We start from the raw sequence: 17,781 nt of genomic DNA on the forward strand, positions 1-17,781 counted from the left end.
ATTATTAACATGATAGAATATTTACTTTTTGATATAGTAAATATTTCTTACAGGTATTAAAATAGACCTGTATATGTTCTTCTTTCTTCCATAAAGAAGTGGGTACATCAAAAGAAACATCCAGAGAAAATGAACTGCTCTTTTGTTGATGGAATTGATGGGGTTAATACTACTTGGTAGACTGCTTGCATCTATGACACACAGGTTTAATTATAAACAGCAAAAAAAAAACTGTGAAAGTATTTCTTCTTTACACTTTTAAGAGAGATAATAAACATTGCATTAAAGGGATTAAGCAACCTGGGTGACCATTAGAATGATATATTTCATCATAATGCCATGCAGATCCTGAAATGTGCAGTCTCTTAAACCTTTAATACCACTCTAGGAAATCTCCTGTGTGTTTCCATTGGTTTCTCTAGGAAGGTTATTATAAGAAAGCTGTAATTAAATGTCAGTATTTGGTATCACAGCAGGTGCTCTTTTGCCTAACAGTTTTGGGGGCTCCCTAGATGGATAACTAACTGGCCCACCAACCGAGAAAACATATACAAATGAGGTTATTTCTCATCTCTTCACGAAAATTTTGAAAGACCACCTGCCTTAACCTACCTCATTATAATTATGAACTGTGAGAAAGATATACTTTCTCTTTTCACCAGAGGGTTGGAGTTTCTCTTCCAAGACTTTGTCAGTAACCATCCTATTTGTTTGATTCCTTTCAGTGCCAAGTGCCCCACCTCAGAACGTCTCCCTGGAAGTGGTCAACTCAAGGGTAAGTCAGCCAAAAGCTCACTGATTCCCTACCTGTTTTTTATGTGTAACATCTGCTAACCCAGCCATCCTGTGAGTACAGGGTAGTGGCATCCTTTGAGTAGAGGGTGGTGAAGGAATGTTCTGGAACAACAGACAGTGCAGAATTATCCCATATGCTCTTCATCACACTTGAATAAACTGGATTTACTTCTGATACATTTGATTTTATAGATGTTATAGTGGTTAAGGGTATTTCAACAAGAGACAAGGACATCTCTTCTACTATAATCACAATAGTAGACAAATACCTAGCAGAATACTAAATGGGGCAAATGAAAGAACTGGGGCAAGAAAAGACTTTGGTCCCTAACAGCTTAATCAGAATTGAATTATTTCATGATGGTTTCTGTCCTCCCTCGTAAATATAGATTTCCAAGGTCATTCTTGAGGTGCAGTGAGACTATATTTATAAAGCAGTGTTACCCAGTCATCACTGGTTTCCTTGTCTGAAAAGTGGCTTTGACTTTCAAACAAGCTTGAATTTGGCTAAGTATTGCCAAAGATACATAAGCTCTGAGTCAAGAGTGACTCAGGGTTGACAATATGCCAGAGCCACCTAAGAGGATGGAACGGATCTGAGGAGATGTCATCATGACCAGGCTGTGTGTAAAACTTTAGGAAAGCTTTTCACTTCCTGGGGACCTCAGTGTACTCACCTCTTTAATGAGAGGATTGGTCTAAATTGTTTCTCCTGGAGACAGCAGGGAAATTATGAGTCTTAGGGAAAGACATATGCTTGGCTTTCACACTGCCTTTCCTTTTCCCCTTTTTTTATAACTGCGTGTGGTTCTAGTAGAGCATCCAGCATCACCACACCTGTTTCTGTGCTCAAATAACATGGTGTCAATGCCTTCCTTATTGGCCTATCATGAGAAAGTGGTGACATAACATATGCAAAGAATTTAATATTGTGTTGGTAGTGAAGTGTTCATTCCATGAGCACTTCCTTGTCATATTTTGCAAAAATCTATGATGAAGCTATATTTTGTGGCTGAGATCAGATTTGTCTATGCCAAATGAATTTATTATCTTTTAGAGTTAATTAAATGTCTCTGAAATTGTTATCTTCATATTTTAACCACTGTATTAGATAGATAAGAAACAGTGAGACAAATACACAATTAGAATGAAGAAAATAACTGAATCCAAGGAGGAAAAAATAAGATGAAGAAATAAAACCCCAAATTAACATATTTGTAAAAAAAGACACTTCTTGCAAGAACATTAAATCTTTTACAGATATGCTGTTCAACTTAATAGATTGCCAGTACAAAGCCAAGTAGATTTTACAATTACCATATGTTGAATGAAAATTTGAAAATATATTGTAGTTTCTCTTGTTTAAAGATTCATTATTATGAGAATGTTCAATGCACATTTTTCCTCCAGGGCAGAACATAGAAATGGATACATAAGCAATTTTATGTTTGTGTGCTCATGTCCTTTACAAGTGTACTTCTGCAAAGGGTGAATGTTTTCTTCTGAACTGTGAATAAGGTATTATCAAATGACTGTGGATGCTGACTATATTTGAATATGAATTTACTATCTTCTTAAAGAGAGAATTCCTGGATTGCAAACTTGACTTTTTCAACATAATTTTATATATGTATATTTATATATACACACAAATATTACAACTCACTTTCTTCTATAATATGCACTGTTTGCAACAACCTCATGTGGCTATGTCTTCTTCTATCCTCCTATAGTTGATTTCTCATGCACTGCATTGCTAGAAAAAAATCACTTTTCATTCACCTTTCAGAAGGAATACAGTAGGCTTTAGAAAGTCTCTTACTCTGTCTCCCTTTCTTCTTCCCTCTGTTATCTTATTTCCTAGATTCTAAGGAATTAGGAATTATTAACTCTTTTTCTTTGAGATTTTCAAGAGGATAGAAATTGAATAATCAAAACACTGTATTTTACATTCACAGTATGTTTATTCCAGGAAAGCCAAAAATAGTACTGTATTTTGATATTCTTTTGTTCAAAATAAAAGTTATCAAATACATAATGTTTACCTTTGAATACTACCATTTCAAAGAACAAGTTATATTGTAAAGGAAATATCATGGTTGAGTAAATATTATGAATTTTTAGATTAACAGAATTATAACTTTTTACATTTTTTTAACTTGGGAATTTCCTTTAAGATAAAAAGATAAGAGTCACATTTTGAAAATTTATCCTAAGACATATTTGCAATTCTATGGGAAAATGCTGATTTTATTGATGGTCATTGAAGAATTTTGGTACTGCAAATATTTTTGAAGAAAAAGGACTAATATTTCTGACCATAGAACCAAATTGTCATTTTGAAGTATAAAATGATGATTTATACATATTCATTATTCATGGACATCAGTAAGGGAATTGGCCTGAGAAATCCATATCTGGAACATTCAGAGAGATTCTCACACATGTAGATAAAGGAACTGAAAGGAATTCTCTTAGCCTTTCATTCCAATATAGTGAGTTCCATTGACAAAGTTGAAATAATAGAACATTGTGCAGGCTAATTGTGGCCACACATTTTGTTTAGCAATAATAAGTTAAATATATTAGATTTCAAGTAGCAATGGATTATGATGAGATATTTATTTCTCACAGTAAAATTTCTTTACAAGAAGTAACATCTTCACAGGGGAAGATAATAATTTAGAAGTCCATACTTTTAAATGTGACTGCTGTATTAGGACACATTTTTGAAATAAAAATAGTTTCTTGAATTTACTTTGAAATCAATTATTTGAACAAATAAATATCCAAATTTAATTAGTTTTTAGAAGACAAGCTTATAGAAGGGAAAGAGCTAATGTGGGCACCCATCTACTTTTCTGTGTTCCATTTGAAAAGTTCTAGGAATAAGAACATTTAGAGTATGCTAGGACTCAAGATACTTGGCATCTTTAGCTAGATCTTTTGAGACTCTAGAAACCAAATATGTCTCAGTTTTATTTATTCATTCAACTTTTACTCCATACCTACTGTATATCATGTGTAAAACTCTGGATATAAACCAGACCTAGCCTACACAGAACTCAGAATTTAATAGGAAAACATGAGAGAATATTCATTTTCGCCTAACCACACTTAATCTGTTGTAACAATTCAAAGTTTACCTTATTTCCTCACTGATCACAGGGGTTGAGAGAGAATCCCAAAATTTGTATAGCTCCAAACATCTGTGGCTATATAATTATGCCTTTTTGGAATCATTATATCTTGCTATCATTATATCTTTATAGACTGAGAGAAATCAGCAGAAATAAATTGATTAGGGTTTACAGGGCTTAACTCACAAGTTCATATATTGACTGGGCACTAGGAAGTGACTTCAGGGAATGAAAAGTTAATTATCCCACCCATCAAAAAAAAAACTACTGAATCATGGCACATGCATCATTGGACACTTAAGAATTTAAATCTAAAAATCTAAACAATGCAGAACTGTGGATTCCTCCCATTATATCACCTCACACTTGTCTATTGTTGAAATCTTTATTCTTAAACACCAAGTTTACCTATATGAATGTCTTTCTGTTACATTCCTAAAACCTGGTCCCCATTTATTCCCTCATAATTCAATAGTGTACATGATGCTTTGGTGTAATAAGTTCCTGGGGTATTCTTGCAACTTAAAGTGCCTCACTTCCCCCACATTTCAGTAGAACTTGGCATGCTTTAAAAACTTGAAAATGTGTTTTGAGTTCATTTAATTCCCTTTACCCAGATACTACCCAAAGGTAGGATTAAAACAACAATTACCAACACTGCAAACAAACTGTAATTTTGGCCCCTGATGTGTTTTTAGTCCCTCTTTCTTGTAATAGCAGAGAGGAAATCTGATTGTTGTATATTGGGTTACTGAAGAGAGAGGCCTGTTTCTGGAGAAATAGTGTGACATGATGAAGTTGAGCTGAGGTCTCTGTCCCCTGCCATTAGGGTAATGACACCTCTTAGAAACACAAGTCCGTAGCCAGGTGGATTGTAAGTGAGTCACTTGCTCTGGACTCCCAGTTGGGGCTGAGAAGATGGGGAGAAACTAGTGGAATGAGTAACAAACCATCAACTTGAGTTACAATATTAATTTGCAAGTCCTCTGTGTTTTTGCTTTGAGTTTGTGTTTTTCTCTTAGAAACTGGGTTGTCTGTTGGTTGTGCAAAAGGAGTTGAATTCACTTTCCTCTCTGTTGCATCTCAACCATCTGGAAACATGCTTTTTACAAAGGTCTCCTGGGTCTCTTTCACTAGTCTCAACATGTGTCCTGTGAGTGCTGGTCTCTCTTATGTTGGACAGAGGCACTGTCCCAGGTAGCTCATGGAGAGAAAAACCTCTCCTTTTGTTTCTTTTTGAACTATTCTAAGTCCTTCATAAAATCAATTTTGACCACTGACTTTCTGCCAAAGCTCCAAATCCTGCTTATAAATGGAGTGAATTTCTGAAATGGAATTAATGTAGAACAAGGGAACACATAGGAGCCCTCAGTGATTGATTTCACTAAAGGATAAATTAGAAACCAGCATCTTCTTACCGATGGACAGTTTAAATGCACTAATGATGAGGCTCACACAAATGAGGCTGATATCTGTACTCAGTCATAATATGCAAAGCTTTTCTGTTGAAAGTGGGATGTGGCCTAGTTATCCATCTATTTTATCAACATAGATATAGATCTTCTGTATTTATTTTAATTATTGATTCTTTCATTTATTTGCCATGTGACTATTCTTTTAACATAGATAATGACTGAAAGTTTGAGAAACGGTATGGAAGTAGGAGTATAATTCTAAGAAAGGCAATATTTCCTGATAGTTCTTACAGTCTATTCTTTATTTGTCAAAAATTTGTGGAATACAGCAGCCTATAATTTTTTTTTGTTATATTAACATCAGACAACATGTAATAAATCTTGAGGTTTTCTGAAGTCTAAAACTGAGCTATAATTTGGGTAGAATCCATCTTTGTATGTTGGCTCTCCTACTTCCTTCTCTCTTTATTTTTGGTCCCTGGGATTGAATCCAGGGGCACTTAATCACTGAGCCACACATCCTCAGCCCATTATTATTATTATTATTATTATTATTATTATTATTATTATTATTTTGAGACAGGGTCTCCCTAAATTGCTTAGGGCCTTGTTAAATTGAGCAAGCTGGCTTTGAAGGTGCGTGCCACCACTCCTGGCCTACTTCTTTCTTTAATTGATCTTTTGTTAATTGTAGTAAAATATACTTATCACAAAGTTTATCATTTTTATCATTTCTTCATGATTAGACGTATTAAACACATGCTCTACCACTGAATTACATCCACAGCCCTATCTCATCCATTTAAAATCTACAGGTAGTCACCTGAGCAACATTCACACTGTTTGTTACACAACCTTCATCACCTTCCACCAGCATAACTTCTCTCATCTTCCCACAGGGAAGCCCAGTACCTATAGATGATCACTCCCCTTGCCTCCCCTGACCTAGACCCTGGCAGCCCCCATTCTACTTTCAGCATTCTGATTTCCTTGATAAAGGAGGGAGCAGACTAGTTCATGGAATATTTCTTTTATTTTCTTTCATTATAATTGAGAAATAAAGCACTTTAAGGGTTTTTCAGATCCTTACTCTTATAGAGAAAGAAATTTAATGAGTCATCATGGTCAGAAATACAGGCAGATGGCTTAATGGGTTCAGAAGAAACTCCTCACTTTCCATTATTGAAGGTGCTTCCAGAATATTTCTGTTTCAAAGTTCTACCATTATGAATTATTTTTAGAAAACCAACTGATATAACTGTCATATTTAACAGTAAGAAAAGACAGCTGTCTCTATGGCATTATTCTGGAGTAATATTAAAAGCATAGTTTTTTTGTCACAAATATCATTTTCTTATCTGATCTAATCACAGTTTAATCCAGATCTCCTAAACCACAGCTAAACTAATTCTTTGACTTTTTTTTTGAAGTTGTAAAAGCAAAACAAACTTTTATTCAGTGAAAATACAGTTAATAAACAATGAATGGGAAAGAATGGTAGCAAAGTTAAAAAAGAAAGGATAAGCATTGTTTAATTTATAGAGTACATCATGCAAAGTTAATGCATTGTGTAAATAAATTGACTAAGAGAATATTCTGGAAATTCAAAACCTGTTTTATATCACAGTCTCATACATTTCCTTAGAGCAGTTATTACTAAAATCTATTCCAGAGAATATTTGTCTCAAGATACCTTCTCAAGGAATGAGGTTGCTTTGATTTAAACAATTGGGAGAAATATAGGAGATACTGAAGACAACAAGAAGTATTTGTTTAACTCAGCTTTTCTAAAATTATTTTTTCTACAAAAACTTTAGAGATCAAACATTATCTTTACAACTTTTTCAAAGTTAATTATTTTAATGACATCATATAATTTCCAAACGAGAACAGTGTATCATATGTTGAACAACATCATCCTCCCTAAAAGTGCATTATCATATGAATTAATTTAAAAATAAATATGGATTTAGTGAAAACGAAAAGAAAAAATTAGAATTATGAAGAGTTAGAATAGAAACAAATCAAGGAATAAATTTTTATAAAGTGCCTACAGGCATAACTATAGAATAGGGAGTTAAAAACTTCTTTGGTAACTATTATAAGATTTGAACAGGCTAGAGACATGATTAAATTTCCATGCCAATGTTAACTATTGAGTAATATAAATCGGACTTAGAAAAAGACTTTCTAGAATCTTCTCATCTTTCATATTTCAAATACTTAAAATACATCAGGTTTTTGCTGTTTTATGTTTTGAGGGTGCTGTATTTTGCTCTTTCCAAATTTATTATCATCATTGCTATTTATTCTACCTTCACAAAGGATTTTGAAAAAGAGATTAAAATATGTGATAGAATATCTTTCTCTTTTGAGCTCTAGTCTGGCTGTAATATCACCTTGTAATTTATACTTCATCACACACATTTCTAATGGCTCCATTTCTGGTTAGCTCTGAAGGCAAAGCTTACTTTAGCCTTTCCATGAAGTTTAATGAGATTTCCTTCAAGTCATACATTTTTGAAAAGTGGTAGGTTTAATAATGGGCTTAAATTAAATGAACCTGGGTCTAGTGATAAGGTCTCTGATTTTAATTTAGCTCATGGAGGTTGGCCTTATAGTTGGAATGGTTGATTAGTTAGGAAACATGAATAGGTTCAGTCCTACCAGCAGGCAACAGCAGGGGCTTATTATGTGATTTGATTTTAGAGATGTTGAAATATTCACTGTTATGCAAAAAAAAATCACTAGTGTAACTTCAAGTATTGTTTATATTAGAAACCTGTTAAAATGCCAGTATTTTACCTGAAAGATTTAACACATTAACACATTGTAATCATCATTCTTTACATATGGAATGAGCACCTGATCATAATTATAATAACTGCAGCAACTAACTTTTTCAGCAGGTGTTCTGTGCCTGGAAATGAGCTAAATAATTAAAGCACTACTTAATTTACTCTTTAAAACAATTCTGTATGTATTATTTATTAAACTAATTATTAGAATACCAACTTTGAGATGCCCTTGTTGCTAGAAAAGCTTATATCAAAGGTAACACAACATCCTTCTTTTTTCAAGCTTCCTTACATTCTAGTACAGGGAAATAGACTAATAAACAAATAAATGAAAAATTTGCAGATGAGAGTGATGAATTCTGTGAAGAAGGAAGCACAGTAATGTGACAAGGAATTGCTTTGAGTATCTCTTTTAAATCAGATTGTCAGGGAAGGGCTTTTTAAGGAGATGACACTGAGACTGAGTTATGAGAGGAGCCCAGCATTGTGCATACTTAGGGAAGGCATGACACTTCGGCTAATTACTGGCACAAAATCTGGGGAGACAGAATTCATTTCTGCATGATTTGGGGACCTAAAGGGACAGTATGAATAGATTGCTTGGTTGGGGCCAGATCATGTGAGGCTTTGTAGGTCATGGAAGAAGCTGGGATTTCATTCTGTAGATGGCCAAAAGGGTTTCAAAGGAGGCGTGATCTGATTCACTGTTTTAAGGACTGCAGTGCCTACTGTGAGGAAATCTATCCAGACTGAAGGCGGCAGACCAACTGGGAGACAACTGAATGTTGCATAGAAGATGATTGTGGCAGGAATCCAGGAGTTAGAAGAAGAGATTGAAAGAGAAAAATCGGGATACAGTTCCGATAAAGCACATCGCAGGAAAGGCACATCAAGACAGTGACTAGGCTTTTGGCTATCAAAATTGGTGGATTGTGGAGTTGCTTCAAGAGATGAAGATGAGTAAGAATAAATTACTTTAGAAGGGACTATTAGTTTTTGAACATTTTGAATTTGAGATAGCTGTTAGATATAAAATTAGGAATAATCATGTAGGTCATTCGGTATACGAGACTAGAGTTCTGATGACAGGTCATGCCAGGAGATGCAAACTTAGGAGTCATTTAGGAGTCACTTCAAGAGAGAAAATAGAAAAATGATTGCAACTGGGGACATGTTACATTTAGAAATGGACATTTGAGGAGGAGCAAGAATAGGGTGAGTAGGGATGGTCTCACAGACGCCCAGAAATAGAAGAGTGTTTCTAAAAGACAGGAGCTGTTACTTCTGTCATGTGCTAGTGACAGATACAGGGGAATGATGACAGCAAAATGGCCACTGTGAGAATGGAATTGAAAACGAGAGAGCATCAAGGGTCTGAACTGAGGGATCGTCAATGTTTTCAGACATTTTGCTCTAAAGTACAGTGAAGAAAATGGATAGGAACTTTAGGAGATAGTAGGCTTTGGGAAACGTTTTTTAAAAAGTTTTATTTTTGAATATGTGAGATATTGCAACTTTTAGAAAATATACCATAGAGAAAGAAAAAATTGCAGTTCAGAAAAGAGAGTAGATAATTGCAAAGATATAATCTTCTAGTGGACGAAAAGGCCCAGGATCCAGAGAAGAAACTGGATCAGACAGGTCAATCTTGCTAAGACAAGCAAAGGCAGAGAAAGCAGGTGTGGATGCAGATATGCTAGTCTCTGGAGCTGTGAAGACAAGCAGTATAAGAAAAGGTCATAGCTGGTCGCAGTTCCCCACACCTGTAATCCCAGTTGCTTGGGAGGCTAAGGCAGGAGGATCACGAGTTCAAATCCAGCCTCAACAAAAGTGAGGCACTAAGAAACTCAGTGACACACTGTGTCTAAATAAAATACAAAACAGGGCTGGAGATGTGGCTCAGTGGTCAAGTGCCTCTGAATTCAATCCTGGTACCAAAAAAAAAAAAACAAGAAGAAAAGACAAAAAAGTTATCTTCAGAATGTGAAGACTCAGAAGAGAGTATTTTAAGGTTTCAAAGACAAGGACAAGAAAAAAAGATAGGAAATAGTTATCTCACATGTTAGAATAGAAATAATATATATGCAATTATGATTGTTGACCATTTAAGATTTGTTGTTATAAAAAAATGTCAGATTATAGTAAATCTAAATATGAGTGTATTTTAAGGTAAGGCTTTTTTAGTAACTAACCTGAGTCTGACCTCTTTTCCCACCAAAGAGATTCTAGTTTAATCTCATTAAAAATCCCTAGCATTGTGCTATATCTGATATATATCTATCTAATATAACTAATCTAATCCATATATATTTTTTTCTATGTAACTTGAGATTGAAATCAACTTATTTATTATGTCAATCTTTCACAAAGAAAATGATTTTTTTCAATGATGTTCAGTACATTACTCAGTCTACCTGAAAACTCTGTGAAATTGATACAATCTAAGCACATTGTGTGTTTCCCATTTTGGAGACAGTCCTCTCCAGAGTGAGTACAAATGGACTTTCCAAATATGTTGAAAAATATGCTTTAGTAGGTAAAAAACATTTTTAAGAAGAATTCATATTTTAGAAAATTAACAATATCATACTACCTATCTAATCTTAATTCAGCTAGAATATATTAATGTGTCTTCAAATAATTTTGTCTTAAAGAGTAATAGTATCATTTCTATTTTTTTTTTGTAGTAGCTCAAGGTCCTCCTATTAAACATTTCTCAACTTTCAGAGAAATCTGTTTAACAGACCCTTTTGTGTTTTAACTGAGATACAGTAGCTATTAACAGATAGTTATCTATTTTATTTTTACATGAATAAAGATGGAGAGACACATGTAAGAGATTTCTATATGAATAAATGTCTCATACTGGCTTAAATAAAAACCAATCTCTTCTGAAATATTAAGTAAAGTGTATATTTTATCTTTTATGCATCAATGATTCTTATTGCAAACTGAGTGTGTGTGTGTGTGTGTATATATATAATATATATATATATATATAGTGTCCATAGCTATAGTAGCAATGCATGTTTCTTGTCAAAGGAAGAGAAACATTTTTGTGTTCGTTTAGAGGCCAATACAGAAAATCCCCTTCATGAAATCAAATATAATATCACTTAAAGAAACATTGCTAGTTGAAAAATAGCCAGATGCTCTCTTAACTTGGGAGTTTTATTAGAGAAAAGTCAATGAAGCATTTAAAGATTATTTCTGTTAACCATCTTGGGTTATGTTTGCATATATTTATCTTCTCTAATTCATTTGTTTAATAATAAACAAACATTTAAGTACATGACATATATAACTGTCATAGAAAGCTAAAAAATTTAGCCCTCCCACTTTAATAAGAGGCCTCTTTGGTTGCTTGTCCTCAATAAATTCTCAGAATTTCAGCACCTCCAGCAAACAAGAATTGACTTTTAACATTTTTAGAAATCTTGGGAGCTCAAAGTTAAACACAACCATCATTAAAAGCTAAATTACAAAAGCTTACATTTAAATTATAGTAAAGACAAAGTAAATATATGTTAAACATACCACTTCTTTCTTATGTCTGTACATGTTAATAGTATATACACCCTTGGCTTATTTATGTCAGATCATTGTGGTGGGAATATGGGGCATCTCTTCCCAACTCTGCTTCGAGTGGCATGACACGGGTAGCTTGAAATTGTCCCTGTTGCATTTATTCATACCACAGAACACAACAAATGGTACAGATCAAGTCTTTTTCTCCCTGAGAGTGAGTTTTTGAGCATTTATTATATCCCAGTGGACAAGGGTGAGTGTTGGGGTGCCTATTTCTTAGTCTCTCCCTCGTTCCCTCAGCAGGCTCTGAGACACCTCAGGAAAACAATTAGTTGACCTAATTATATTGTGGCTATGAACATGAAATGATTTTTCAAAATATAGATGAAGGAATCAAGAGGAATATCCAGTTCTTTATCATAAACACATGCATTTTATAAATCTGGTCTAAGGACTAGGAATCTGCACACTTTTCTCATATTCTTAGGAAAAAAAAACAGAATAAGAGTAGATGCAAATAATTATTTGGCTACCAGACTAACCATTATATGATATTGATTACTAAGGTGAGGATATGTATATATATATATCCAAATTTGATCTTCATTGGGTAGTCCAGAAAATAGTTCCTCCATCTTCAGTGTTGAATGATAGATAACCTCTATATCTTCAGTGGAAAGCAAGTGACCAGCCTGCATAATAGAACTGCATTCAGCATTTACTTTAGCAAATTTACTTACAGATGTTTTTCCTGCCTTCTGTCTATAACCTATACTTTTGTCTTTAAAACTAACCTATAATTCTATATGTCCCTGAAGTAGAAGAATTATATAGTGCCTCTAATAACATCTTTGTAATGAATATAAATAACTTCATTAGGAATGGATTATTTAAGCCTTTTAAAAGGGAAATGGTCAGATTTGGGGGGTTATTTAGAAAATAAAGTTCTTTTCTTAAGGGCTTCCAGTATCTAATTTTGCATAATAATATGCACTTTTGTGTCTGTTATTTGGACATTTATTCATTAATCATTTTCATTGATTCACTTATTCAACGAAGAGTTAATTTGCACATATTATTTAGCAATTAGATACTGGCATCCTTTAGGAGAACTTATCATTAAATAACCTGGAATTTAGAGCACTAAAATAAGCTGTCTGAATTGCAATATAACAAGACAAATGACCAATATTTTCTTTTGTATTTCTTTGAAGTTTGTATAAAGGGATAAAATGCTTGCTGAAGAATCCTCACTTAAAATTATCAAATATCTAAAAATTCTATATACCAATATTCAGTTTAGAACACTAGATGAAAAGTATAAATTTCACTCGATCACTTCTCTGATTGATGTCTATAATTGATAGTAAATTTTTGATTTTAGAATTATCTACAAACAGGAAATTTGGGGTCTGCTTTTCCTAAAGGCATAACTATGTAAAAATAGAGGCATGTTTATTGTATTATTCAATAAAAGGAATGTGCTTTTCTTCTGAGACTATTTTCTAGAAACCTAGTTTTGATTTTAAAATAGCTTTTTTCTTCACACTGAGGAGGACATGGATGTCAAGATCTTTACTATGGGATACAACTCGACAGAGTGATGCACACAGGAGTCAGATGTTACCAGCGAGAAAAATATACTTATTCTATGACAGGTTGGTCTTGTGAGGAACTGACATTGATGGGAAGTGATGCTCTGTAGCCAAAGGGAAAAGCATCTATCATGCTGTCATTTCACATTTGGTTCAAACGACATAAACACTTTTGTTATGATACTGTTCTTGGGAAATATATTTCTGACTATGTTATTGACTTTTGGGATGAGAAGTCATGAATGACTAAAAAGTTCATAAAACAATACATGTCATAATAATTACATGATGAGAGAAATCTATGATTATGATAGCTATCAATATCTCTGTGTATGAAACAGATAATAAAGTGTGCATCTCGTTCATGTGCCCCATCCTACCTTCCCACACCAACCGTCAGCAAGCTTGCTCCTGCCTTTTCACAGGATTGGGTCTAATGATAATGCAGCTTTGACAAGGCTATTTTCTTGAAGAAACTAGAGACTTACTTCAGCCCTGGGTTTTCTACTTGATAAACTAATTTTCAGAGCTCAGAAAATAATATTTAAGTGAGTTTGGATTTAAACTTTCAAATATCTGAGTCTCACACAAATTCTGTTTAATCCTCAAGATGTTATATGAATCTTCCAATATTAACAATTTCAATTCATTCCACTTCAACCAACCTCCAGTCTCCTCTGTTACATCAACAAAATAAAAGTCAGAATCACCAAGAAGGTATCTTAAACCTATAATTTTCATTTTGTCGATTTACAAAATAGATGCTGAAAGGTTTTTAAAAGTCTCATTCTTCCATTTCACATCTGATGCCGGAGTTTCTTTTCACCTTCTTTAGGCTTATGCCTAAACTATTCTGATGATAGGGACTTTTTTTTTCTCCCTAAACAACCATTTTTGTCCTATGGAGGACTAACTTTCAGAAATTTATATTCAAGTCTGTTCCTTCTAGAACTCCCAGTCATTTGTCATAATAATTTCCCCTGGGACTATAAAGAACAAATCTAGTGAGTTTAGTGACTTTCTCTTATGGCATGACTCTGAATATTTGATGATTTCAGGCCCCCCTTCCTTCCATCAATTCTTTCCCCCAAGTTAAATATTCTTATTTTCTACAAATATTTCTCATTTGCTTGTCAGAACTCTACTTGATATGTCACCTTCCTCCACATAGTTCGCAGATGTCATGTGACTAGCAGACAGCTCTTCAGAGTGCCTTCCTCTTGTTAAATATCACAGTATTATTTGTATATTCTACAATCACACTGATTTTGCGTGTGGTCCTATTATCTTATGGACCCATTTAAGTATTTCATGAATTATGCTAACACACTGCATTTCCTTAACTGTGTTGGTGGCAGGCTTTGTCTTATAAGCAAGGCCCCTTTATTTATCTTTGTTACATTTTGTAGTAGATTAACTATCATAACCTCTTAAAGTACTAGGAAAAATTATGTATTAATTTGCCATCAATAAACAAAGATCTATTTCTTGGAATGTGTCAGGTAACGTACAAGACGCTAATTCTGCAGCCCACTTAATGTACGATCTCAATAATCTTCCCTCCTGCTTTAATTTACCTTGAAAATATTTACATTAAAAGCCTTAATTTCCAAAGCCATCATATCCGATGGCCATCTTTACTTCCAAGTTTCTGCTACTTTACGCTCATGGTTCACCTCATCAACATTTTCACCTTGATCCCCTCATTTCTTTTCCAATTCCTTATTTTCCTTATTATTTTACTCCCTTTGGCAAATTGGACCTTGTGATTGATTAGGTGACTAAACAGACTTAGCACCCTCCAGAATATTTTCATTTTGTTGTTGGTTATTGTTTGGACCCGGAATGTTCCCTAAAGTCTCATGTGCTTGGTTTCCAGTTCAGCAATGTTCAGAGGTAGGTTTTTGGAGAAGTGATTGGATCATAGGCGTCTCACCTCATCAATTGATTAATACATTGATAAATTCATAAACTGAATGGACTGTTGGAAGGAAACTAGGAGGTAGAACCTTGCTGAAGGGAGAGGGTCCTTGAGGACATGCCCTTGGGACCTGCATATCATCCCTGGCCCCCTTCTCTTTTACTCTGCTTCCTGGCTATCATAAGCCCAGCAGCCTTCCTCTTTCTCTCCTTTAGGCCATGATGTTCTGCAATAGTCAGCCCCAAAACAATGGATCTAACCAACCATGGACTGAAACTATGAGCCAAAATACACTTTCTTCTTCCAAGTTGTTTTCTCAGCATTTGTCGCTGCAATAAAAAGCTGACTATTGTATTATTAAGTTTTTTCTTCAATGCCACTCCCATTTATCTCTTATCAGTCCTATGGGCTGCCTTGCCTGTTCCTAAAGTCAAGCAAATGAATGCCAGGAAGACCCTCCAGTGGCACAATAGCACACACCGGGAGAACCCCAAACTAGCCAGAAAACTTTCACTCTTGTTGACCTTCTCTAGCTCTTTCCAAAGAGTTATGTCAGATATTAATCCAATATGTCTTCAGTTCGCTCTGTATTTCCCTATATCATTCACAAAACTGATTCAGATATTTATTCTGCTTTACCCCAAATTCACATTTTTTGCCTATATCTAAAAGGTCCAGCAGAATAAAGGGGTAGGACTCCTTTGGTCAAGCCTATTCTCTTATAAATTAAAATCATATCAAGATACAGTTGTTCTATATACATTTTTTCCTTAAAGTATCGGCAGCTCCTTTATTTAAATAATTATTTCAACTTTCCATTTCGTCACATTTTCTTCAGTTTCAAGGTCAATATACTTACCACATTTCTCTTTCAAAGCCATAACAAAATCAGGTGTGTTAATAGAAAAAATTTTCTTCTGTTAGACTTTATCTTTTCTACTGAATTGTCTGATTTTTACTTAAAAGTCTGTTGAATTATATTTGTGAATCATTCATCAAACATGTGAACCAGTGCTTATAACTAAGATTGCTATGAATATGCTTTTATATGGAATAATTCAGGTGTCCAAGTAAAAGCAAATACAGAAATGAAGGAAATATCTTCTGCATTCTTCCTACTCTTGAAATGTGTTGGTAGGTTGGAGTTTTTAACTGCTCAAGACCCCAGACATGAACACATAAACCTAAGCCAGACATATACCACACAAATTATGTGCATGCCCTATGAAAACTCATCACTCTCCTGAACAGTGACTATTAAGGGACAAACTTGAAAGGACTTTAGACATAAGGTCACCTCAAACCCTAATTTTAGAGACAACATAAAACGTAGACATGTCTCAATCCCTCCACAGTCCCGTGACAAAACTGGATGACAAACTCTGGTTTTCTACCCAAACTAGTGCTTACTTTTTGTATACTGAGAGAGCATAGATGTGTGTGTGTGTGTGTGTGTGTGTGTGTGTGTGTGCGCGCGTGCACACACACTCAGCAAGTTGCTGATATTTTTTAATAGCTAGCTCCCTAAAAAAATAATGATTTGTTTCATAATGATTGATTTAAAGTTGAAGTTTTTGATAACCAGTTTGTTCTTTCTTTTCTCTCTTCTTCCTTATAAATATATTCATTTTATTATTTACACAAGACAAATATGTGTAACAAAGGGAGAGTCACATAATTTTTGTTTGACAAACCTCCTAAGTATGAAAAGGATGGCCTCCAGATAGCTGATTTCCATTCTTTTCATTCTAATGTTAATGATGTTATTTAAAGTTATTGGATGCACAGCATCAAATGACATTATTTCAGATGACTTCATGACACAGAGGGTACATTGTGTAAGGAATATCAAGTAGAGGTTCTCAAGTGTTTTATCCTTTAAAAATGCAAAGGAAGAAATGCAATTACTATTTATTATTTAGTTACCTAATGCCTGCCCATCATGTCTTTTTGAATTTATCCCAGTAACTTATAATTAAAAGAATCATTATCCCTGCTGGATGTGGGCACAGATTCACATTATTTCTGTGGAAGCCTGTCTGCTGTCTAGCTTTAATGAAAATTTAAACCTTTTAGAATGACATGTGGTACCTGGGATTATTTTTCTTTTGTCTGAAAAAGATTTGTATGGAGAAAAAAACTCTTAGAAAAATAAGTCACCTCTCCTTTCCACAGATTCTCATCTTCTATTCATTCATTTTCTTTTGCAGGGGGGGGGGATTAATGAGGAAAGCATTAAAGTGTTCACATAAAATCATAAAGCCCTTAAGTTTCTAATGCAGAAACAAAATATCTGGATTCTCCCCACCACACATATACACAATTTCAACCAAGATCATTTGGCAACTTTTTGTATATAGTAAAATATAGATAGCAACATTGACTCTATTAACCATTTCAGTATGCAATTCATTGAAATTAAGTACATTTATATTGTTGTGCAACCATTAACATTATCTATCTCTGGAACATTCAAATCATTCCAGATAGAAACTCTGTATCTAGTAGATAATAACTCTCTCCTCCTCCTCCTCCATCCCAGAACTTGATAACCTCTATTCTACTTTCTGGCTCTGAATTTGTCTAATC

General features: G+C 34.2%; 1 protein-coding gene across 1 annotated transcript in view; it reads left to right on the forward strand.

Moving 5' to 3' along the window:
- The window catches only part of DCC (DCC netrin 1 receptor), a gene marked incomplete at both ends in the record, with an annotated part of 1,098,829 nt that overhangs the window by 792,852 nt on the left and 288,196 nt on the right, over window positions 1–17,781 (forward strand). Inside the window, one exon of the mRNA XM_081263478.1 lies at window positions 726–775. Coding sequence (XP_081119604.1) covers window positions 726–775 — 50 coding nt within the window. The remainder of the gene's footprint in view (window positions 1–725; window positions 776–17,781) is intronic.

Source organism: Spermophilus citellus, assembly GCF_964194105.1.
Source record: "Spermophilus citellus genome assembly, chromosome: 12".
Taxonomy (NCBI): domain Eukaryota; kingdom Metazoa; phylum Chordata; class Mammalia; order Rodentia; family Sciuridae; genus Spermophilus; species Spermophilus citellus.